The sequence below is a fragment of the Chlorocebus sabaeus genome, unplaced genomic scaffold (genome assembly GCF_047675955.1).
Source record: "Chlorocebus sabaeus isolate Y175 unplaced genomic scaffold, mChlSab1.0.hap1 unalloc_scaffold_438, whole genome shotgun sequence".
Taxonomy (NCBI): domain Eukaryota; kingdom Metazoa; phylum Chordata; class Mammalia; order Primates; family Cercopithecidae; genus Chlorocebus; species Chlorocebus sabaeus.
The window spans coordinates 110,674-135,007 of record NW_027327746.1 but is presented as its reverse complement, the minus strand read 5'-3'; the positions used below and the strand labels follow the sequence as shown (position 1 = coordinate 135,007).

Sequence of the window (24,334 nt, the reverse complement as noted above, 5' to 3'; positions counted from 1 at the left end):
TCTTTCCTGTATTCCTGACTCCCCAGGCCTTGAATGAAGAAAGTATTTCTCAGGCTGGGTTTTTTGTTTTTGTTTTTGTTTTTTTTTTTTCCTTCTTCTTTGGGTATCTTCTGTCTCAGGCTCTGGGTTTTTGTTTTTTATTTTTTTTTTTCCCTGCTTCTTTGGGTATCTTCTGTTGTCCCAAGACATATCTGGAAACTTAAATTGATTTTCACCCAACTTAAAATAAGCTCCACAGCTCTGGATCGCGGACTGACCATGACTAAGTACCCACCGCCACATCACGCTGTGCCACACACCAAGAGTGACTCATTGTCTTCGTCACAGGTTGTGGCTTCTGCAGGGCCTGGTACCTGGTGGAGCTGAGTGTACTGGGAAGTCCAGGGGCATTCTTAGGGTGGGCTGGATGCGAAAGTGGCGTCCTTTTTGCCTGTGGTGACGTGAACATCAATACAGTATTTATAGAAAGTTCACAGAAATGTAGTAAGCTTCAACCTTTCCAATCCTAGTGAGAATAGCTAGCGTTTAGTGACTCTGTTATGTGGCAGGCCCTCAGTGATCCTGGGCACTGACTTATCCCCACTTTACACATGAGCAAGGGATGCCCGAGGTGTACCGGCTTCCCTGAGTTCACAGAGCTCCCTGGTGTGGCCAGGCCCTGTGGCTGCTGCAGGGATGTTCAGGGCTGCGTGTAGCTGTGTCTTCACTGGTGTCCATCCTGCGCCCAGCACCACGCCTGGCGCTTGACAGGAACGCAAGCATTTGCTGCCTGCCTCCCGCCTGGAATCTCCACTGAGGAGCAGGAAACCAGGGGTTCTAGCTGTCTTCTTCATTCATGAAGTCCTTTAGAGGAATTCAACCTTCTCTAATCAAAAGTTTCCAATATCCTCAGGTCAATGCGTATAAACTGTTAAGACTTCAAGATTACAACCTAAAAACCGAAGTCAGAAGTGTGAGGTTTCAATTGACTGGACATGCATTAGGTCAATGACACACATATTTATTGGACACCAGGCTTGAGCCCCACATGGGCACCTTTGGTATCTGAAGCAATATTCCTTGGGTGGTTTTGTGAGGGGAACAGAAAATGACTTTTTATAGCGATAGGAGTCAAGATGGCAAAAATGATATTAAGGCTTAATACCAATGTGATGGGCTGCTTTTCTTCCCCCAGTAGAGTTCATATTATTTAATTATAAGATAAAATTGAAAATCTCCGAAGCAATGCTTCAGAGCCCAGTAGGATGGAAGAGGAAACTGAGAACAGTGCCATTTCTCCTCACACAGCTCCGGCGCCCCTCACCATCCTGTGCACACACATTCTTTGATGGGATCTTTTCAGTGTAAAGTGCAGTAATTAATTTTGCAAAACTTACTGGGTCTGGGAGGCAGATGATGAGTGATGGTGTCACCCCGTCACACAGTGGGAGATTTATATGATGGCATCATTTTCTATGAATGCAGACCACCTTGTGTGCCATACTCGGATGACCCTTCGAAGCTAGACATTTTGTCATCTTTCAAAAGAAGCATGTTTTCCCCCTTGGTTACAGAAAACTAAAAGCTTTTGATACAGGACTCCAACCTTTTATCAGGGAGAATCAGGGCTCTTTAAATAAGCTCGACCAGTCGGATGGGCCGTCAGAAGCAATTAAAATTAGAAAGATGAAGATGCGGTAACAACCTGGTCAGGGCAAATGTCAGGATACCAGATTGCATGTTCACAGTTGCGTTTCTGTTAAGAACGTGCGGGTGAATATGGAACAGAGGGCCATGTGTCAGTAGTTGGGTTGCATTTTATGTTTCTTTTCTACAAGCCCTTTCTGGTGTTGTGTTCGTGTTTATTAGAGAGTAGCTGCCCAGAGGCTGCCGTTTCCCTCCCCACTCCTCCGTTCTCTGCATCTTCACCCCCAACTCCCAGTACTTTGGAATTACAGTCATTGTGCTTGTCAGGATGGAAGAGGCAGCCAGACACATGGCAGATCAGAGCACTGAGAGGCAGAGACTTAATAAGTCCCGCCGTGGCCCCACTGTCTCGAGTGCTGAGATAGGGCCTCGGTGTTTTTCTCTGCAGAATGGAGGCATCACTCAGTCTCTATCTTCTCTCCCTGTCTCTTTCTTCACTCCCCCCTTCCCTAACACACATCCACAGTGAAAGTCTTCAGGAGACAAAAGAGAAAAGGCTGGACTGTGCTGGGCCCCCCCAACCCCGGGGCCCATTTGCTGTCTTCCCAGCTTCCGTGTGCCCAGAGCCGCCTGGGGGAGCCTTTGGAGGTGCAGATCCTGACTGTGTGGGTCTCAGTGAGGCTCCGACTCTCACGGGGAGGCGCCGGTGCTGCGGGTCCCCCTGGGGGCAGTGCCGCGGTTTGCAAATCCTGCAGATCAGCTTCTCCACTTCTCCAGGTTTCTCCAACATCAGATGCTCCCAGGAGTCCGGTGGGATTGTTTTCTGACTTTGACCAGGATTTTGACGGAGAAGATTCATTAATATAGGACCCCTTGTCTTAATGTACATATGTAAATGATCTGATCTGAAGTTTTCTGAATGGAAAATGATTGAAGGAGTGGCATCCAGTAGCCTCGGGGAGTCATTCCGTCATATCTTTTCAGCTGTGTCTTACTACGATTAAGATTTTGTTTGTGTGTGTGGCGGGGCGGGTGGGGGACGTTGAGATGGAGTCTCGCTCTGTTGCCCAGCCTGGAGTGCAGTGGCTTGATCTGGGCTCACTGCAACCTCTGCCTCCCGGGTTCAAGTGATTTTCCTGTCCCAGTCTCCCAAGTAGTTGGGATTATAGACATGTGCCGCCATGCCCACCTGATTTTTTTTTTTTTTTTTTTTTGTATCTTTAGTAGAGATGGGGTTTCACCATGTTGGTCAGGTTGGTCTCGAACTCCTGACCTCAAGCGCTCCACCTGCCTCGGCCTCCCAAAGTGCTGGGATAACAGGCTTGAGCCACCACCCCCAGCCTTATTTCTGTGTTTCTGTAATCATTGCGCACATTAACGACCGCCTTCGGTGAGTCAGGGCAGGCTTTAGGCAAAAGAACTAAGCCATCTCCGCCCCTGCGGCTCTCACTCCTGCGGTGAGGTGCGGGTACAATGTACCTGTAGCCGGACCTGAGAAGAAAAGCTCCTGTCTTATGAAAGGGCCCGGGGAGCCTCTGGTTGGGGCCGTTTGACCTGACCGGAGGGTGAGGGAGGAGTCGGTAGAGGTGGGTGGGCCAGTGGAGGACTTTGGATTCGCCTTGGGGGAACTGGGAAGCAGACTGACTGTCTCCGATAAGGGTGGCTTTGTGGAGAGGAGAGGACAGGAGGGGAGGTCGTGAGTTTAGGGTCTCACAAGGAGCGGCCACAGATGGAAGGTTATGGGGTGGGGCATGTGGCAGGGCAGCCTTGTGCCCACAGACACACCCCGCCGAGGAGACCCAGGGACTCAGCTATGACAGCTGGAAGGCGGAGCATGTGAGCTGCAGCAGACACAGGCAGGTGGGGTAAAAGGAGAGTCTTCGCAGCAGTGCTTAGAATAGCAAAAAGTGGGAAAACCAGCAAAAAACTATCAATAGGAGATTAATGAATCCATTATGGCACCTGGAATGGAAGGAATTTTTGTCAGCGTTTAATAAGGAGCTTTGTGCTGGTCGAAAGTCAGGAGGTGCCCAGTACACTCAAGGGCAGTATTGAAGAGCTGAGTCCAGAGCAGCTCTGCACAGCAGATCCCCCTGGGGCCAGAGGGGCCGTTTGCAAATCCAAGCAGATCCGCTTCTTGAAGGTTTCTCCAACGGGAGCACCTCCCAGGATTGAGGCTTGCATGGGTGGCCTGTGTTATATATGCAATTTTAAATGATCTAGTTGCCACATTAAAGAAAGGCAGGTCCGGAGGGGGGGACGCTGGGTGCCATGACTCACGCCTGTAATCCCAGCACTTTGGGAGCCCAAGGCAGGTGGATCACTTGAGCCCAGGAGTTTGAGGCCAGCCTGGGCAGCATGGCGAGACCCAGTCTCTACAAAAAATACAAAACAATTAGTTGGATGTGGCAGTGCACACCTACAGTCCCAGCCCCGTGGGACATTGAGGTGGGAGGATTGCCTGAGCCCAGGAGTTGGAGGCTTCAGTGAGCTGTGACTGCACCGGTTCACTCCAGCCTGGGCAACAGAGTGAGACCCTATCTATAAATAAATAAATAAATAAATAAATAAATAAATAAATAAATAAATAAAGTGAGACCCTATCTATAAATAAACAAACTATATTTTCTATTCAGCCCACTATTTTGATAACAATCAGTTATTGTGTTATTAATATTTTACACTGTTTTCCATACTTAAGTCTTTGAAACCCAGTGTGTAAAGAATCTTCAAGTACATCTCCATGTGGACGGGACACACGTGGCCAGCGGCTCCTCTGAGGGACAGTGTGGTCACGGCGATGGGTGGCGTGTGCTGCCTGTACATAGAAGGTCCCCGTGTGAGTGTTTCTGCGAAGGCCCTGAGGGATGGGCAGGGGAGGGCCAACACCGTCCCAGCCACACAGAGGACCCTGGAATGCAGCAGGCTGCCAGCGCGCCCCCACCCCAGCCCCTCTGCTGCCTGAGCTCTTTCCCAGATGTCCACTTAGCTAACCTCCCTCACCTTCTTCCCTTTCCTTCTTTCCCCAAACGTCACTCTCAGGCAGGTCTGCAGGCTCTCCGATTGTCAATGGCAGCCCATCTCCATCCTCCACCCTCTTAACACCCCCCACCCCACTTGCTATTTTTCTCCTCAGTGCTTACGGCCATCCACCCCTGGGCATCATGCATTTGTTCACTGTGTTTCTTGCTTTCGGGTCTCTCCTGATTGGAACAAGCTCCGCCAGGACCAGAGGCTTTCCATTTTGTCACCGATGCATCCACATAGCTCCCGGCAGAGATGGCGCTTGGGGCACCTGAGGTGGACAGTGGCTGGTGGTTGAGCCCTACAGATTTATCTCAAGCCCTCCCCTGACCCTACCGGAAGACGCGGTGGTCTGCACAGTCCAGATAGTCAGAGAGGCCCCCCGGCTCGATGACTTTGAACCGGCGGGGCTGGGGAGGGGGGAACAGCACCGTCGACAGAATCCCCCCTTGGTATCCCACCTCCCCATGCCTACATAATCCCTGCATTATCAAAGGAGAGACCCCTAGAAGGAGGTTTGGCAGCAGGAGTGAGATCAGCGCAGTGTAAGCTCATTTTCTGACAAACCAGTGGGAGGAGTTGGCAAACTGACTTTCTCAAAAAGAATGTATGCATCGAAATTAGCAAGTGAATGATCAGCAGTGTGGGAAAATTCAGGAAAAGCAGTTCAGTGCTGTGAGAGAGGGCGAGGCAGGGAGCTTTATTACTCCAGACAACGGAGGAGGTAAAAGGATAGACCTAGATTATTTCACTAGAGTTCATCTATTCTTTTTTTTTTTTTTTTTTTTTTTTTTTGAGAGGGAATCTCGCTCTGTTACCCAGGCTGGAGTGCAGTGGCGCAATCTCGGCTCACTGCAACCTCCGCCTCCCGGGTTCAAGCGATTCTCTTGCCTCAGCCTCCCAAGTAGCTAGGACTACAGGCGCATGCCACCACGGCCGGCTCAGTTTTCTTTGTATTTTCAGCAGAGAGGAGTTTCACCCTGTTAGCCAGGATGGTCTCAATCTCCTGACCTCGTGATCTGCCTGCCTTGGCCTCCTAAAGCGCTGGGATTACAGGCGTGAGCCATCGTGTCCAGCCTATTCCTTTTTTTTAAAAAAAAATACAATTTAGATTTTATCAGAATAGAATCCTAGGAAGCTGAGATTTGTAAACTGGGAAATCCATCTCCTCCAAGTAGCCAGGAAATAAGCCAGGTGACCTAAGTCATTCTTGCTAGGCCCTGGTGTGGGCCGGGGATGACTGACTCAAGGAAGAAGCTGTCTTGTGACTCTCTTACCTGCACTGTCGTTTAGTAAGAAGCTGTTAAAAAGTATATCATATGAAGAAAGTGATTTACTAATTGATCAGAGTAATGACCACATATTTCCTATGTAACCACTCCCTCATTATCTCCAACTTTATCTTTGGTTCTCATGACAAGATTATCACTTCCCAGAAAACTGGGTTTTTTTGCAAATTACCAGGAGGTGTTTTTCCAAATGGTAAGGTTCTTCTTTGGTGGGAAGATGTTTTCTCCTGGAAATCCTTAGGAAAGTTATTTGATTCTTGGGTTGGGCTCCCAAAACCAAAACAAAACAAGATGGATTATCCCCAGGATACCTGAGCTATAAGGACAATCTGTAGCTTGAGCGTGGAGTGAAAGACACTGAAACTGCCCTTTGTCCCAAATGGCTGTGTGCCGGGGCCCTAGAACAGCCCTAAGGAGGTGGAGAAACAGGTGACATTTACCTGTGAGGCTGAAAGCCCTCATTGCCAGGCTGTGAAAGTCCGCACTGCAGGTGTGCACGTCTTTATCCCTGTCCTGTGGGTGACAGAGCCTGCCAGTGAATGCTGGTGCATTTCCTTCTTGCTTTTCATCCACCCGTGTTCTCCTCCCTCCTAACCCCTCACTGAATGTTCCTGGGGCTTCATCAGGTTTCACCCTGCAGGGCCCAGCAGGAGGCAGCTGATTTGCAGTCCTCACCATTCAGAAGTTCAGAGGGAGGGCTTAGAACCAAACAGGCTCCACCCCCAGGCAATTAAATGAGCATCTGGCCTCAGCAGGCATTATTTTCCTTCAAGTTCCCATTGGTGACTCTAAGGCACAGGTATCATAATAGAGGAAATCAGGAAGTCTTGAAAGTTAAAAGGAAATAAAACTAGGGTTTACCCTGTAGCTTCACCACTTCACTAAGGTCGTTACCTTCCAGTAATCAGTTTATCCCCCTCAGAGCCTCAGCTTTCTCATACCTCCAGGGAGGTGTCAGGAGCTCTGCGGGCTTCCTGTGAGAATAATCCGGGCCTGGGCTCTAGCTGTGGGTGTGCAGTCAGCAAGGGACGCCCTACTAGGTCCCACCAAGTGCTGCCAGCCCCTGAGCTCAAGGAGGACACGTGAAGAAAAGCTCTTTGCAATGTAGGGCTCCATCCCACCAACGTGCAAGTGAATAGAAGTCCTTTCAAGACCTAGTATTGTGTATTTTTAAAAGTGTGGTGCCCCATCACCTGGAAATTGCTAGAAATGCACGTTCCCAGGCTCCCTCTCCACCTGTGAAACCCTGGGGGTGGCCCAGCTACCTGGGGTGCCGCGGCCGCTGATGGTGCTCCTGCTGTGGGGCGGTGTCACTGTTCTTTCCAGGTGGGTACAGGTGGACCCAGGGGTGGGGGGTGGGGAGAATCCCACAGGGACTTCAGGGACTGAGTTTAGTGCTGGGGTGTGTTTCTACTCTGCACAGGAGTCTCCTGGGGTCACCTTGTGTATCATGTCCAGCTTTTTTTTTTTTTTTTTTTTTGAGACAGTGTCTCGCTCTATCGCCCAGGCTGGAGTGCGATGGCGCCATCTCCACTCACTGCAAGCTCCTCCTCCTGGGTTCACAGCATTCTCCTGCCTCAGCCTCCTGAGTCGCTGGGACTACAGGCGCCTGCCACCACACCCAGCTAATTTTTGTACTTTTAGTAGAGATAGGGTTTCACCACGTTGGTTAGGCTGGTCTTGAACTCCTGACCTCAGGTGATCTCCCCGCCTCGGCCTCCCAAAGTGCTAGAATTACAGGTTTGAGCTACCATGCCCAGTGGGCTAATTTTTAAGTTTTAGAGATGGGTTCTCACGGTTACTCTTGCTGGTCTCAAACTCCTGGCCTCAAGCAATTCTCCCATCTTAGCCTCCCAAAGTGCTTGAATTTGCAGGCATGAGCCAACACACCTAGCCAGAAATTGATCTTTCATTTTAAACTTCATCTAGAGATGTGACAAAAACCAAACGAAGTATTTGTTAAAATACTTTATAACCCTAGGTACAGTAATAGAGTAATCCAACTGACAATTTCACAAAAGTCAATTTTTGGCAACAAGTTCAAGGTTATACATGTTAATAAAGATAACACATTTATTCAACCAGAAGAAAAAGGTTACAATGACAGAATTTATCTTTTTCTTTACTATGTTGTCTGAGCTATGGTTAAGGTTTGGGGAACTAGTATCTTAAAGAACCTTCAGAAATTTCTCATTCTAGAATTTAGAAACAAATTTTACACTCTCGGGGTTGAGAGAATCCAGGAGCAATCACCACCCCTAGTGTCCCGATGCTACTCTCCAAAGGCCCTTCCCCACTAGCCACAGAAATCAGAGCTCCCTGGGAAACAGACAGTTGAGCCTCTGGAGGAGGAAGGCCTGGCTGTGCCTGCGTTAGGGAGGTGGGGATGGGGGCATACAAACCAAAGAAGTGAGACCAAAATGGGCCAACAGCTGTGGCAAATGTCGGCATAAAAATAAATAAATTCCATCTGATCACATGGTCTCAAATATATACATATACAGAAATATTTGTGAGGTCACAGTGGTACTAAAAAACAAAACAAAGACGACTGGGGGGAAAAAAAGAAGAAAAGAAAGAACTCTTTTCTCCATGTTGGGTGCAGTGGCTCACACCTGTAATCCCAGCACTTTGGGAGGTCAAGGTGGGCAGACTGTTTGAACTCAGGAGATCGAGACCAGCCTGGGCACCACGGCGAGACTCTGTCTCTACAAAAAACATTAGCACTAGCTGGGCATGGGGGTGCACATCTGTAGTCCCAGCTACTCAGGTGGCTGAGGTGGCCCAGGAGGCTGAGGCTGCAGTAAGCTAAGACCATGCTATTGTAGTCCAGCCTGGGGGACAGAACCAGACCCTGTCTTTAAAAAAAAAAAGACAGCTTCTTCTGTCAACATTAGAGGTAGTTCCTGCACCACCCCTCCTCCTCAAACTGGACTTCCCAGGGAGAGCAGCCGCCCCTGCCTTTTCCACAGAACCATATTTCAAGATAACCCAAGAGCCCCAGCTGATGTGGAGCTCTTCTTTGAAGAAGTCCAGCAAACGAATGAAGAATTACAGAATTTGAAAACTTCACAAACTCTAATAAATGATTCAGGCAATAATCCTCAATGAATATGAAAACCATTAATAGGTTGATGAGGAATTATCACAGGACACCAGAAACTCAAGTGCACCAGATGGTCTGTGGCTGAAGGGAGAAAGCAGATCTTCACAAGACAGTGGCCGACTCTCAGCATGCACCCTGCTGGTGTGAGACCCCCCGGTGGAGGCAAGCAGGCCTCACACGATGGTAGGATGTGGCCATCAATGCAGAACTCCCCACGAGGGACTCTGCTTAAAAAGGCGCAGCCTGACTCAAACTAAGGCTTTGGATCTAAGTTCCAGTTCTCAGGAAACACAGGAACATGGCACCCAACACCACACAGGAGCAGCCAGGACACCTGGAAAGTGAGAGCGCCTGGAGGAAACCCGGCCTGCACACTTCTCTGCCGTCCCCGAGAGGGTGCCCAGGAGAGACCCGGGCTGACCAGGTGTGATCTGTGGGACCCTGTGCAGCAAACACTTTGGGGCCAACTAGAAAATGTGAATATGGAATAAGAAATAGGCAGTTTTATGAAAGTATGTTTTATTCTATTAAAACTGAAAATGGCATTAGCTCATGTAAGAAAAAATCATGTTTTCAGGTCACAAATTCAAATATTTAGTGGTAAATGATGACATTTATAATTTACTTCCAAAAACTTCACAAGGAAAAGGATATCTATTATGTGATAAGTGTTTAGGGGCTCATTATCCTAGTCTACTTTTCTGTATACTTGAAAGTTTTCATAATTGTTTTTATATAAACTAACCTTGCAAATATGTTTTTACATTCGCATTTATATGTAAATTATTAGTGTTTTATAGGATACGTATAACTATATTATTACTATAATGACCTTATACTAGTGACATAAGAAACAAGCGATAGATCAGAAAGTGAGGATGTGATGAAGGTTCTGTGACTGCATCCACTATCGGAAGAGCACTTCTCCATGCCAAGGAGAGCCTCGAAGCTAAGCATTGCTAAATGTGAGAGACACCATGTCATGAAATTGGAAGAACACACACAAGTTAACTTTCCACAATCCACCATCAAACTTTTCCAACAAAATATTACCTAGCATTGCTTGGGTGATAGTGAGTGGTATGAAATTGCTTAAGCTTCTCCCACATAAGCTCCGGGATGCACAGTGGGTCACCCCTGGAGACCACTGAGTACGTGTGGTCGGGAAGAAGTCTATTTTGAAGGTGCTGGGGGAATATCCTCTCATTGTCTGTCTTGAAATGTGAAATAAATAAGAATATATACATTTAAAATAATACACACATACATTACTTACAATATAGCCAATTGATCACATTCTGGTGCATATGCCTGTAATACTTTGCAAATAAAACTGTTCTAATGGTAACAAAAAAAAAAAAAAAAAAAAAGACACCCCTGCAGGCATTGTTTAACACCGTATTCAATCACTCATCACCCATGCACAGGACCCAAGGATTGAGAACAATGGACTTTTTGATGTGTGTTGCAAATTGGAGGGATCACCAGGTCTGCCCACCAGCCAGGAGGGAAGTGGGGAGAAGCTCTCACCCTAACTTGAGTTTTAAGAAGGCTCCTTGGAAGAAAAGACCACCAAATTGAGAATGAAAGGTAAGAAATAGTTCACCAGCTGAGGGGGGCTACGGGAGTCAGAGAGCAGGCCACCCACAAGCCCCAGGGACACCAGCACAGGCAGGTTGTCAAAGTCACAAGGGGACATGAAGACACGGGCCCAGGACAGCAGCTCTTAATCCAAAATGGTCTCAAGGCTCCTTTACACTCTGAAAAATTAACCCATTTATGCCTGAGGTTGCAATTTTTTTTGTAAAAATTCAGACCTTGGCAATGACCTTGAGCTGTAGGATATAAATAACTCCCACAAGCTTAGGATTCCAATAATGGAACACGAGGCATAAATGGGTTTTAATGAGGACCCAAGCAGCTTTTGATTATGTGGGCTTTTTTGCCTGTGTAGGTGCCTGTGTGTGTTTATATAATTTTTCTATATTCTAAATTAAAGCTGAGACATTTAAAAACTACTTATGCATTAAGGTAAGCCATCATTACATGATAATATAAATATGTTTGAAAAATATTTCTCATAACAAAGTAAAAAACTGACTACTTAGAGTGATGCTGTGTTGCCTTTTTTGCAAACCTCTGTAGTGTCTGGGTCAGAGGTGAAGCTGGACTCCCCCATCTGCTCTGTATGCAGCTTGGTGCGTGTCACACACCTCGCCACGCAGCCTCTAGAAAGTACACCATGTACTTGGGCAAGAATGAGTGAAAAAGACAATGTGTTGATAGTGGTATGAAAAGAGCTTTTCTCTCGCTGCAGATCATACACGGGGGTCGTCAGACATGGTCTGAGACAGCATCCTGGCCCTGCTAATCCCCTGGCTTCTGCTCACAGCACTGACCTAGCTAATCCAAGAACATGTCACCTATAATGAGAATATTATATAAAAATCAACCACCTTCCAGATGTGTCTGTATCATGGTTCTGTACATGGGTAAGGTAAGCTGAACACAACATTAAAAAGAAAGAAAACTTACAAACCCTCCCTTCATCTCACTAAAGACGACTCCTTTAAAGACCAAGGGTGTCTGGGGTCGCTAGGATTCTCGTGTTCCAGCCGCCATCCTTCCTGCCTGAGGACAAATAATTATAAGCTGACAGTGACTCAAATACTAAAGTCTGCATCAACTAGTTAATCACTCATGACATACCAGAAATCCAGCTCGTGTAAACATGGGAAAAAGGTGGCGTCCAAATACACCGAGAGGAGATTCTGAAGGTCCTTGGGATTTTGTGTGGAAAATGGATACAGAGTATAATCACTAGCTGGGTACAAATGAAAAGTGAAATTGTAAAATATAACAGATTTCTACTAAAATTATTGAGTCTCAAGCCTCATTTCCCCTTTGTCCTAGGACAGTAAGTTGTAGCTATTCTTGAGATGAGGCAGTGGCTCCATACTCTGGCCCCCGACCTTACTTTAGGTAAGCCTCCTGGTAAGTGTCCATACTTTTCGGTATGAAAGAAACTGTCTTCTCTTTCAGTCATGCCAGCCGGCCCTCTCCCTCAATCACATACCACGTCCCTGTGATCACAACACTTGCCACCCACTCCGTCCGGGTGCCATGAGTCACCTGGCCAAGCACACACAGCAAGTCGCTGGCAGAGGTGAGACCTCGGGTCTCCTCAGCCCAATCTAGGGAGCCTGCCATCCAACCACCATGCATAAGTGGCCCACTACGACCTGCATCATCTACCGCTGTTAAATTACTCGTTTCCAAGCTTACCGTACTTTGTAACAGATGATCAATGCATTTAAAATCAGCAGATACAGTGAGATGTCTGCTTTCTAACAATATATAGCTTTAATAATAATAGCGCTCATGGTAGCTATTTCTCAAACAAGAAACATGACTTATCATAAGTTTCTATGGCTGGACACAGTGGCTCACACCTTTAATCCCAGCACTTTGGAAAACCAAGGTGATATGGTTTGGCTGCGTCCCCACCCAAATCTCATCTTGAATTGTAGTTCCCATAATCCCCACATGTTGTGGGAGGGACCTGGTAGGAGGTGATTGAATCATGAGAGCGGTTCCCCCCATATTATTCTCGTGACAGTGAGTACGCTCTCACGAGATCTGACAGTTTTATAAGGGGCTTTCCCCTTCACTTGTCATTCTCTTCCCTGCCACCCTGTGAAGAGGTGCCTTCCACCACGATTGTAAGTTTCCTGAGGCCTCCCCAGCCATGCAGAACTGTGAGTCAATTAAACCTCTTTACTCTTTAGGTCATTCTTTATAAATTACCCAGTCTTGGGTATTTCTTCATAGCAGTGTGAGATTAGACTAATACACAAGACAAGAGGATTACTTGAACCCAGGAGTTTGAGACCAGCCTAGACAACAAAGCAAGTTTCCACCTACACACACACACACACACACACAATGAGCCAGGCGTGGGGGCACCTTGTCCCAGTTACTTGGGAGACTGAGGTGAGAGGATCGCTTGAGCCCAGAAGTTTGAGGCTGCAGTGAGCCCAGATCATCCCACTGCACTCCAGCCTGGGTGAGATGGTGAGTACCAGTCTCAAAAATAAGTACATTTCTATAAAATTTGAAAAATAAAGGAGTGAGTTTATAGTACTGGCTACTATTAATAAGGGCCTCACCCAGAGTGAGGTGTCTTTGCCCTCACTTTGCAGGATTTCACAAATGCTCTGAGTCTGTTGTCAGGACTCCCATGCCTGGACCTTGCCTGGGACCCCCTAGTCACTGCGCTGGTTCCCTTGCTGGAGCCCTGCCCAGAGGCAGCTGCTTTCTTACACCACCCTCTCCAGGAGCTCTTCCCTTTCCCCCCAGCAGCAGCAGCAGCAGCAGCAGCAGCTCCCACCCTTGTCCTTGGCCCTCCGCATGGCATCCACCATGTGCTTCCAGTCACAGCTGCATCAGTCTTTCTAGATGGTAAGTTGTTTTTTAAATTTGCTACAACATCAAGCATAGCACAGAGCCAACAGCTGGCCAAATATGTGAAGTGTGGTCATTTTTAGTTACTATGCTAAAAAAAAAAAAAAAAAAAAAAAAAAAGGAAAAGACTTAAGCAAATAACAAAACAAAAATGAATCCATTTTAATATAAACCCAAGTAAGTATAAGTCCACAATTTCTTCTTTATAATTTTGAAACCCAAAAGGCTCAGAAAACTGAAAGATTCTGCAGAAGTTTAGAGCAAACTATTTGATGGCAAAACCTGACTGAACAGATCAGGGCACTGAGTCTTCGTGCTCACACTCAGCGAATCATCAGGTTTGGCTGCAGAAACCTGAGTGTGTCTGATGACAGACCCAGCTGGAAGTGTTACTCTCTCAAATCTGACAAGAATCAGGCTTCGCGGGATTCCAGGAAGGGACCGGGGGTCATTTCTCTCACAAGCTTTGTTCAGCCGAGTAGCCATCATGCAACAGGAGCTGGGCCAGGGCCTTGGGACACGAGGACAAGGCTAGTCTCCACCCTAAAGGGTCCGTACCTATGCCAGAAACCACACCTGCAATGTATGTGGATTTATGAGGAGGTGCCGAGAAGGACCCATACCTGGTTTATGGTGAATCCGTGGATCTTGTCTCCTAGTTGATAGTGTAGAGCCCTCTCACAAGCCCGGTTACTGTTCCATCGCCACGCTCTGTGGTGTGCATGTCTAGACTAAAGGTCATCTAAGTTAGATGAGCTGCAGGAAAATTATCTGGCTAACATTATTCAGCCACATAGTGAAAATACTCTTACATGATAAAGATCATTAATTAGATAAAAATTAAATACTGCATCTTCCAAAATCTTGCACATTCCAGAAAACTAATTTCTGGTAAGACCCTTCCCATTTTAATGACCTTTTATCTTACCTAAAGCTTCAGTGTTGGAAACCTTTTCTTTATACATGTTCAAAAATAACTATAATACAATTATGGTTTAAATTCCCCTTAAGAAACTCTTAAACAAAAGGGCTTCTTTTCCTCACAGAATCCTCACAAGCCTTCAAAATATTGGAAGAAATTCACACTACAGTTAAATCCCATTACATGCCTACCGAATTGGTGAAAACTTTTTAAAAAGCCTAATATTACCAGGAGCTCTCACACACTGCTAGTCATACTGCTCTCATACTGCTACGTACACTGCTACCTGTCCCACAGGGAGTACAGAGTGGAACAAGTTTGGAAAAACACTTGGCATTCTTTAGAAAGCTAAGCAGGCAGGGCATGGTGGTTCACACCTGTAATCCCAGCACTTTGGGAAGCCGAAGAGTTCCAGACCAGCCTGGCCAATATGGTGAAACCCAGTCTCTACTAAAAATACAAAAATTAGCCAGGCGTGGTGGCAGGTGCCTGTAGTCCCAGATACTTGGGAGGCTGAGGCAGGAGAATCGTTGAAACCGGGAAGCAGAGGTTGCAGTGGGCCGAGATCACGCCACTACACTCCAGCCTGGGCGTCAAAAAAAAAAAAAAAAAAAAAATCTGAATACTGGAAATCCGTTCACCTCTTGGTCTACATCCTCCACACCTTACACTGCTGCACCAGCACTCACAGACAAGATTGTCAGCACAAACTCTGATAGTCCCAAACTCAACTCACCTGGAGGTGTAACGACAGCGAATGGATAAACTGCAGACTAATCATTCAATTAAAAAAAAAACTAACCAACAAAAGTGCCTACAACTGCATATAACAAAGATGAAGGTCACATAATGTTAAACAAAAGATACACACGATACAGTATTATCCTAAACAGGTATTATTCAAGCAGGTAACAAGATACTGTCAGAATGCATAGAGATGGTAAAATATTTTTAAAAAGCAAGGACATTTCTGTATGATAGTGCTAATCTAAGCGGGAGGGAGAGGGTTATGAGCAGTTAGGGGAAATCTTCAGCTTGGTCATGCGGACACTTTTTTTTTTTTTTTTTTTTTGAGACAAGAGTCTTGCTCTGTTGCCCAGGCTAGAGTGCAGTGGTGCAATCTCGGCTCACTGCAACCTCCACCTCCTGGGTTCAAGCAATTCTCCTGCCTCAGCCTCCTGAGTGGCTGGGACGACAAGTGCTCACCACCACGCCCAGCTAATTTTTGTATTTTTAGTAGGGACGCGGTTTCACCATGTTGGCCAGGCTGGTCTTAAACTCCTGACTTCAAGTGGTCCGCCCGCCTTGGCCTCTCAACATGCTGCGGTTACCGGCGTGAGCCACCGCGCCCAACCTACTTCTTTTCTAATTATTCTCACCTGGATGAGATGGCTTACGCCTGTAAGCCCAGCAATGTGAGAGGCTGAGGAGGGGGATCACTTGAGCCCAGGAGTTCTAAACCAGCCTGGGCAACAGAGCAAGATCCCGTCTCTTCAAAAAAAAAAAAAAAAAAAAAAAAAAAAAACACTTTATTTTCTCAAATTGTACTATATGTCTTACGGGCTTTTCTACATTAATATATCCCACCAAAATATTTTAAAGATATATACAGGGGAAAAGAAAACACCTATTCAGTCACTGTCAACATTATGAAGATATGCTGTAGTCAACATTTGCTTACTGATTTAGCAAATTTCAGAATTATGGGACAGAGACGCATTTTAAGAAGTTACTTATGAGCAAGGACATGATAGGAAACCCATGAGCGGTAAGGCCAGGGTCTCCCCCGAACTTTCCAGTAACCTGCTGCCAAACTCACGCCACGGACGCCCCGTGTCTCCCCCCGGCCTGGGCCGGCAGCGCTGAACTGTTACATTAAATACTGGCTCGTGGATTACCATGAGCACTAAACCGCTTCGTCAATTTTTTCCCCCATAAACTGAGTCGTTAAAAAACCAAAAAAAGTTAAATTCCGGGAGGCTTCAGTTCTCTGAACACAGCCGGACTTTAAGAGTGGGCTGTGGGCGCCTCGGGTCTCTTAAGGACTCGGCCTCCAACAAAAATGAACTAGGAGCAAAGACACCAGCGAGAACCGCAACTGCCGGCCCCATTTACTACCCCCATTAAAGCCCACTCCAAAGGAGGGCCCTGCCGGGAGCGCCACGGGCAGACCCGGCCCCCAGCCCGGGGCATCGGCCCCGGGGTCCTCCGGCCTCAGAACCCCGGATGTGGGAGCCCAAGGAAGGCCCCGGCAGGGCCTCGGGGTGCGGGGCGCCCACAGTGCGGGGAGCTGCAAGGCTTGGGCGCAGGGACCCCTACGTCTCCGGCCCGCCCTGGACCTTCCTCTCCCGGGAGCCAGCACGCCGAGCACTTCTAGCCGCCGACCGCAGCGCCTCACCCGCCGCTCAGCCGCCTCAGAGAACTCAACCCCCTCCGCGCGCCACAGCGCCACATGGCGTAAGACCAGCTCGGGGCTGGCGAGGGACCCCACTTAACGCGACGTAGGGCGTGGGGCGGGGCTTGCCGTGACGGCCACCACTCCTATTGGTCAGCGCGAACGGCAACGTCCTCTGCGATAGGCTGTAGATGAAAAGGGCGGGCCTCCACTGCTCTGGGACGGGCGGGAGGGCGGTGCAGAGGGCGATGGGCGGGAGGAGCGGGGCCGACATGCCGAAGGAGGCGGCAAGGGGAGAAGCGTGCTCACGGGTAAAAGGGGCGCGGCCGGCTTGACGAAAGGGGCGGGGTGGGGCCAGCAGCAGGATGTGGACAGTAGAAGGAGGGGGAAGTGGGCAAGGGAGAAGTGGGACGTGGCGAGAGGCGTGTCTATGCAGATGAGTGGGGCCTGGTGAAGGTCGGGGCTGCGCGGGTGAAAAAAGGGGCTCCTGGAGGGCGTAGTGCTATGTTGCGCGGGGCTGTGCAAGTGATGGGAGGAGCTTAGTAAGGGGTGGCTCTTTGCAGGTGAGGAGTGAAGCCTCGTAGGCGGGGATGAGCTGGGCCTTGGGGATGGGGCTTGCAGGCGATGGGGTGGAGCCAGTGGGGCGGGGCTGCAGGCAAGCTGAGCCTTGGGGGCGGGACTTGCAGCGAGAGGAGGGGCCTTGTGGGGGCAGGGCTGGCAGAAGAGGGTGGGGCTTGGTGATGGACCGGGCTGTTGGAGTGAGGGTAGTGGCCTGGTCGGGGGCTGCCGGAAGCTGGGCCAGGTGTACAATGGTAATCCTCTCTGGACTTCGTCATGTGGCTCAGGCTGTGCCTAGCAGGGAGGCCAGCCCGATCGAGCTGCCGTCTGCACCCTGAGAGTGAGGGCTCCTTCCCCCAGCGCGGGTTAAAGTAGGGAGGCCGGTCCCCATCGAGGGTGGGGTCTCCACCCTTCCATCCTGACAGCGAGGGCTCCTTTCCCCAGCGCGGGTTAAAGCACCGTGTGTCCACCTGTGCAGTGGCTGGTCCAAATGTGCCCTGGAGGGCAGAAACCCTGGGTCCTGCCGCTGGTCCGGGGCGTCTGCTTCCCCTTCCTGCAGTTCCTGGGAGGGTCTGTGTGTCCAGGGGGCTCTGATCCCTGCCTCAGGACCACGGGTGAGGGGTCAAGATCGCCCACTTTGGAGCTGGCCGGGATCTTGGTTCTTTGGATCCTCGCTGTGTGGCTCTGGAGCAGTTCTGTCCTCAGGAGAGGGATCCTCACAGCCGCCTCTTGGACCCTAAGGAGAATTAATAGGACGACCCCCGGGTAGCTGCTCGTGGCCCTGTGCGGAGCCAGTCCTGTGTCTCCACCAGTTCCTTCCCTCTGTGCTCCCCCACACTGTCACATCGCCAGCCTTTATTTCCTTTTCCTTGGACCCAGGCAGCGAATGCCCAGCTGGCCTTGGCAGCCCCTTCTCTAATCTATCCTCAAATCACTTCCTGATGGACAGCACTGACCGGCCATTGGCGTGACCAAAACCCCACAAAATAGAACCCAACTTTCCTATTAAGCCGTGCAGAGCTGTCCCAGCCCTACTTCCCACAGGCTGTCCTCATTCACCATGGGATCCGTGGTTCTCACCTGGGGCTGGGGGTGCCCCTGGCATCCAGTGGGGAGTGTCAGGGATGTCCCTCCAGGCCCAGTACAGTCTCCCAGCCGGTGGCCAGCAGACAGCAGCACCCAGCCTGATGTCCCTGTGGCTTCCGGTTCCCCGAGGCCAACTGTGCTTTGCTGCCTCTTCGTCCTGTCAGACGGCTGCCCTCTCTCCACCTTCGCTGGTTAGCAGTGTTCCATCCATTAGAGCTCAAAGCACTGCCTCCCGGCAATGCAGCCCCTTCTCCTGGCCTGCCCTCTGCCTGTGCCCCGCCGTCTGCGCCATGTCTTCGCGGGCCCATCAGAGCGAGGCTCCCAAAGAAACGGAGCGGTTCCTGTTTGTGTCTCTGTCCCACCTTCTCTGGACCTGGCACCGTGCCCTTTGCCGACAGAGGTCTTGGGTTGATTGTAAGCAAAGCAGACAATTTGTATGGCTCTAAATGGCTGTGAACATGCTTGATTGGGGTATTTTAAAAATAATTGTATATGTAAACATTTGAGTGTGACACAGGTGGATTTTTGGGCGAATGGTCTTGTTCTTCAGGGAATAACCAGAGGCCCATCCACAAGGACCATTTCTGGCTGATTTATGGAACGCTGTTCTACCTGGTTAATTTTGAATGTTATCTCAGCCTGGGAGGTAGCTCAGCATGTGACGAAGATCACTGGTTTGAATCCTAATCTGCTCCTTAGGAGCTGCACCTTCCATGCCTTCGTTTCTTCCTTGGTTAGGTAGGAAAGGTATGAGCTACCTCAGAGTTGTGAGTGAGGCCTGCATCGAGTGACCGCATTAAAGTGCCAAGAACTGCACCCGGAGGGTTGATATTTAAAGACCTTTAAACATTCCGATGCTGCATTTTAGTACCCGGGTAAAACAGCAAAGTTATGACAGATGCAGATGCAGACCCTCGGTGAGGTGGGGAGCTGATGGCAGGAGGTGGACCACCGACCCTGTAACGAGGACGTGGTCTGTTCGAGGCTGAACGAAGTGCACATCATTGCATGTACCACGGAGGTCCCTCTCGTGAAGTCCTGGAAGGGTCCATGTGGCTGAGCCGTGTGGTCTGTCCATGACGTCCGGCAGGAGCAGAGCTTTCGGGTGCAGCCTTGCTCTTGTGCGCACAGCCCTCAACGGTCTCAAAAGTCTGAGGCTTAAAGCAGGCTTGGGGTTTCCTTACACCTCCTGGACATCTAATTTGCCTGGCAAACATGTTTTTCTTGGGTGTAAAGGTGAAGGAGTGGGTGATTCTGGTGAAAGTGTACTAATTACTGCACTTCTGGGTCAGTGGCGCTTGGTTGAAGACACTATCTGCCCTGGATGGACATCTCTGGGGTGGTGAGAACCAGTGGCTGGATGTCGTGGGGTTGCCAGGAAGATGCTAGCTTTTTCCTTTTTCCTCAGTAACAACACCCTACTTTGTTTAGGGAAGCAGCACACCCAGCTGAAAATCCAATTCTCTTGCACGGCAGAGCGGCTGGTGACACAGGTCCAGATGCTGGGATGCTGATGGGGGGTCCTGGAGTGGGAGGTGTCAGGAGACTTTCCCGACCCACAGCAGCCCTGGGCTCTTGTCCGGCCTTCTTGCCCGAGGCATGACCCCTGGAGGGAAAGCAGCTTCGGGGGCCCGAGGGCCAGAAGGCAGAGTCCTGGTGTGTGGGGCAGGCCTGGGCCAGGCTCCTCGGAGGATGTCACAGAGCTGCTGCCCATGAGGGGACCACCCACCTCTGAGCCCCATGCAGATTTTCCTCTGTAGCCGAGCGAAATCCTGGTACGGTGAGTGAGGCAGTCAGAGGCACCTTTTGTGGAAGGAGGACAAAGCTGGAGAGAAAGAGGTTTTCCTAAAGGCACAAGGCGCTGATACTGCATTAGGGATAATTCCTAGAAGTGTGGTAGCTGGTGGGTGGAAAACTGTAGCCAGAGAATAAGTGGGAATGGCCCTTGCTGGTATTTAACTGATTCGTTCACGGATGGTCTGAACAGTTCTAGTGAAAATAATATTTTGGACACAGATGTTTTCATCCTGCCTCACAAGCAGCATGACCGTGGGCTCTTCCATCCTTCCTGGGTGACAGTGAGGGTCTCAGGCCCTTCCGACCCTGTGTTAGCATTTCCCCAGGGTGTGTGTCCTGTCCTGAATAGGCTGGAATGCCTCTGGGTATAGCTGAGCCTCTTGAAAAGGGAAGAGTCATGTGATGTGCTCTGGGTGAACAGGAAAATGAGGGAGGACAGGGAGAGGGGCCCGGAGGTGAGGAGGATGGTGAGCAACACTGGGGACAGGGGACAGAGGGTAGCACCGGGGATGGGGGGACGGAGGGTAACTCTGGGAACAGGGCGGAGGGTAACACCGGGGACAGGGGATGGAGGGATGGAGGGTAACACCACTTCTCCAGGCTCCTTTGGGGGATGCTGCCGCCTCTCACACACCAGAGTGAAGTCAACAGGCTTCTGTCCCCAGGAGCCCCAGAGCCTGGCAGCTGGGATTGGCCCAGTATGAACCACCATTCACTGGCTCTGCACCTTGGGACAGGCTCCCTGGTGTTTCCACCCTGTTTTCCCATCTGGACAGTGGAACCCTGAGTGTCCCCGTCACAGCTGTACCCAGAGCCCTGGACTCCAGCATGTCATAGGCACTCATTAGCGTTTCTTTTGTCGTGGTCCGCAGACGAAGTGGCTCTTTCTTTGTGTGTTCACAGCCCTCCTGCTCACTTTAGCTTCTGGGAACACTTTTTAACATAGCTTCGTATGTGGGGAGGACTCAAGTGATTAATTGAATGTTTTATCAGGTGCGGTTCTTCTGTTTCCTAGTTTTGACACTGGGAAACAATGTCCCCATTGGTGAATTTTCCAGGGACTCCTGTGGTCAGCCTCACGGTTTCACTCTGTCACTTTCTAATGCAGTACTCTTTGGGAGTCTTTTCAATTAAGCACCGTCATTTAAAAATAAGTTTTATAATATGCAGTTTCAGATTAATTCTTTACCTTTGTGTCTCAGGCAGTGGCTCCTCACCTGTGAGTCGTCAGAAAGTTTCACGCAGTTTTCCAGGGCGGCCTTTGCATTTACTGGAACTATTAAGAGCTCCTTCCTGCTTCCCGTGATTGACACGCAGTGCACGTGAGGCCGTGCGTGGCTTAGCGTCTTCTGAGGGTTTACAGGGCACTTTCTGTTCTTCCCCACGCCGGCTCTGCTGTGCCGAGTATTCGCTGCGGGCAACGGTCACACTGTCTGGCACAGGCCACCGGGCAGACTTCACGTAGTGGAGCCTGCAGAATGGCAGAGCCCGGCCTCCTCGCCGCCCTTCACAGGGAGCAGAAAGCGCAAGCCTGTGATCAGAGCTGTGCTAGCCCAGAAAGCCTCCGAACAGGTTGAATTGAGGAATCGGCTCCTACCAACTGCCCATGTTTAGGATGTGTTTGAGTGTTTGTGATTTTTCCTGCACTGAAGCTACTGGGCTGGCTCTGAGTCACCGTCACGGGACTTCACTTGCCCCCAACGGGAAGCGGCGGGGGTGGAGGGCCGCACAGAGGCTTGCCGCCGTGATAATGAAGGGCTTGTCGCCTCTTGGGACAGCGAGTTCAAGCTCTTCGTAATTGTCAGCGTAAAGAGTGACCCGCTGAGGACACGGCTATAATTCAGGGTGGCATGGTTGATTGTCATCGTTGATATCAGGTGCCTGCCTCTAAAATGACGGTACCCATAGTGCGGCTCCAGGAGGGCAGCTCCTGCCAAACACACGTGCTCCTGGGCCCCTGCAACCAAGCTCGTGCTGCCAGCCACGCCTGCAGCTGTGGGTGCAGCGGGATCTTCATGGCACTGAGCGCCTCCGTCCTTTGCTTGTGAGGCCCAGCCCTCCATCCCACCTGGTCCCCAGTGCGGCTCCTCCCTGGGTTCTCCCAGCCCCGTGCAGACCTCCGTCTTCACAGCTTCCCTAGTTTTCTCGTGGGCGCCCCAGGTGGGTGCCTGGGCAAGGTTCTTGTGTTAGTCGAGTTCTCTCCAGCCTTCCCTGGCTTGTGGCAACAGCAGGTCCCTTCAGATGAGTCAGCCAGCTGTGTGCCTGCATGTTCAGGATACCTATTAGGGGCCTTTCTCAGGTCAGAGCAAGACGGACTCTCACCTCCTCCGTGGAACTTTGGAGCCCGCCCTGGAGAGACTCCAGCCACGTCCAGAGGGGCCGCCCAGGTCCCCGCTGTCTGGTGGGAGTGACTTCTGAGCCACTCGAGGCCCCACTTTGTGTTCCTGCACCCCACAAAGCCACTTAAAGCGCCATGTTCTGATGCCGTGTGCCTCTGGAGTGTGGCACACAAGCCTGGACGGGGATCTGAGCGGTCGCTGCCTTCCTCAGGCTGCGCTTGTGTTTTGGGTCCCCTGGAGCACTCGTGGCTGTGATTCTCACCGCTGTCTGGGCTCCCCTAGACAGTCTCACCCGCAGCCTGAGGGCCACATCGGCAGCCACTGAGGAGCCGGCAGGTCCGGCGTTGGTCTCACTCAGTCCTTCTCGACTTTGGTGACAGAGGAGACAGCAAAGCTTCAGCTGGGAGCCCCAGGCCTTCTCTGCTTGGGGCCTTGGAACTGAGATAGCACAGATCCTGCCATCCACATGCTGGGGGCCCCGCTGTGCCGCTCCCTCCTCTGGTCAGGGGCCGCGCCCTTGGGTTGGGCAGCTCCGGGTCCTCGCACTCAGGGGCTCAGGGTGGGTGTTGGATGCAGAGAGGAGAAGGGCGGCGGTTTGAGCCCAACTGTGTTGGTTTCATCTTCTGCCTTTTGTCCCTAAGTACCTTTGCAAAGTTTTCCAAATGAAAACTCAGAAGGTAATTTTAATGACTGGAATCTGTGAATTCCATGGAAGCCAAGTCTGTCCACCTCTTTCAGCCACCTCACTTCTCCCCATTGGGGCTGATTTTGGCAGCATTCATAGGGGCAGGGACGCAAGGGGTGGTGGCCAGCCCTCAACCCTGCATTCCTCCCCTCCTCCCCTCAGCACCACAGCATTTCGGTGTCATCCCCTTCCCTGCACGCGTCCTCATGAAAACCAAGTGTGGCTGGAGGGAGACGCCTGAGCCCGCTCCCGTGACCTTCCCGGCCAGCTCGGCTGCAGCGGCCCCTCGGCAGGCATCTGTCTGGTGCTGCCTCCGTGCTCCTCCCGTCACCTGACGCTCGTGCTCCTGAATCTTCACGCGTGTGCTCCGTGCAGCCACGTCACAGGCTCCCTGGAAATGGAGACAGTGTCTCACGCCGGTCAGAATGCTCTTCTCTGTCCACTGAATAGTCCAACACGGAATCATTCCTCTATTATTATTTATGCTTTGTTATGTAGAACTGGAATGAAGAAAAAGTGAATTTAGACATTACAGCCCTCAGGTTGAAGCTGGGTAATTGCATTAGGGAATTAAATGAGAGCATTTGAGCTTCTTGAGTCCTAATTCTACATCTTCGTATCCCCATTACCCCCTACCCAGTGTCTAACACAGCTCTTGGTCTAGGATTTTCTTGATAAATGCTTATTGAATTGAACTGGACTGAGTTTAACATTCCCACCCAGAGTTAGAAGCCAGTCCCTGAGCAAATTGCATTGAGAACGTGAGTTTGACGTTACTGTGGTAAGGGGTATCCTACACAACATAATTCCTAGTCAATATCAGGTATTTAGTCAAATAGACTTAAGTATAGAGAGGCATTGGCCCATCTGGCAAAAGGGCAAGGCACGGTGCTTTAGATCCAGGTCCACAATATCAACTATGAAAATAAAATGTTGTCAACTCCAATTACAGCCCTGTCCTCAGCTGGTCACTGTTTACACTAACAATTATAAACAGCTTGAACTTGCTGTCCTGAGAGGCAACACACCCTCCATTCTCTCTG

The 24,334-nt window shown here is 50.1% G+C and overlaps 1 protein-coding gene and 1 pseudogene across 1 annotated transcript in view; both read left to right on the top strand.

The window, feature by feature from the left end:
* The first annotated feature begins 17,404 nt into the window (after positions 1-17,404).
* The window catches only part of LOC140711272 (ATP-dependent 6-phosphofructokinase, platelet type-like), a 78,632-nt gene continuing 71,702 nt past the window's right edge, over positions 17,405-24,334 (top strand). The window contains exon 1 of the mRNA XM_073014195.1: positions 17,405-18,149. Coding sequence (XP_072870296.1) covers positions 17,875-18,149 — 275 coding nt within the window. The 5' untranslated portion in view covers positions 17,405-17,874. The remainder of the gene's footprint in view (positions 18,150-24,334) is intronic.
* Positions 21,470-24,237, top strand: LOC140711273 (uncharacterized; annotated as a pseudogene).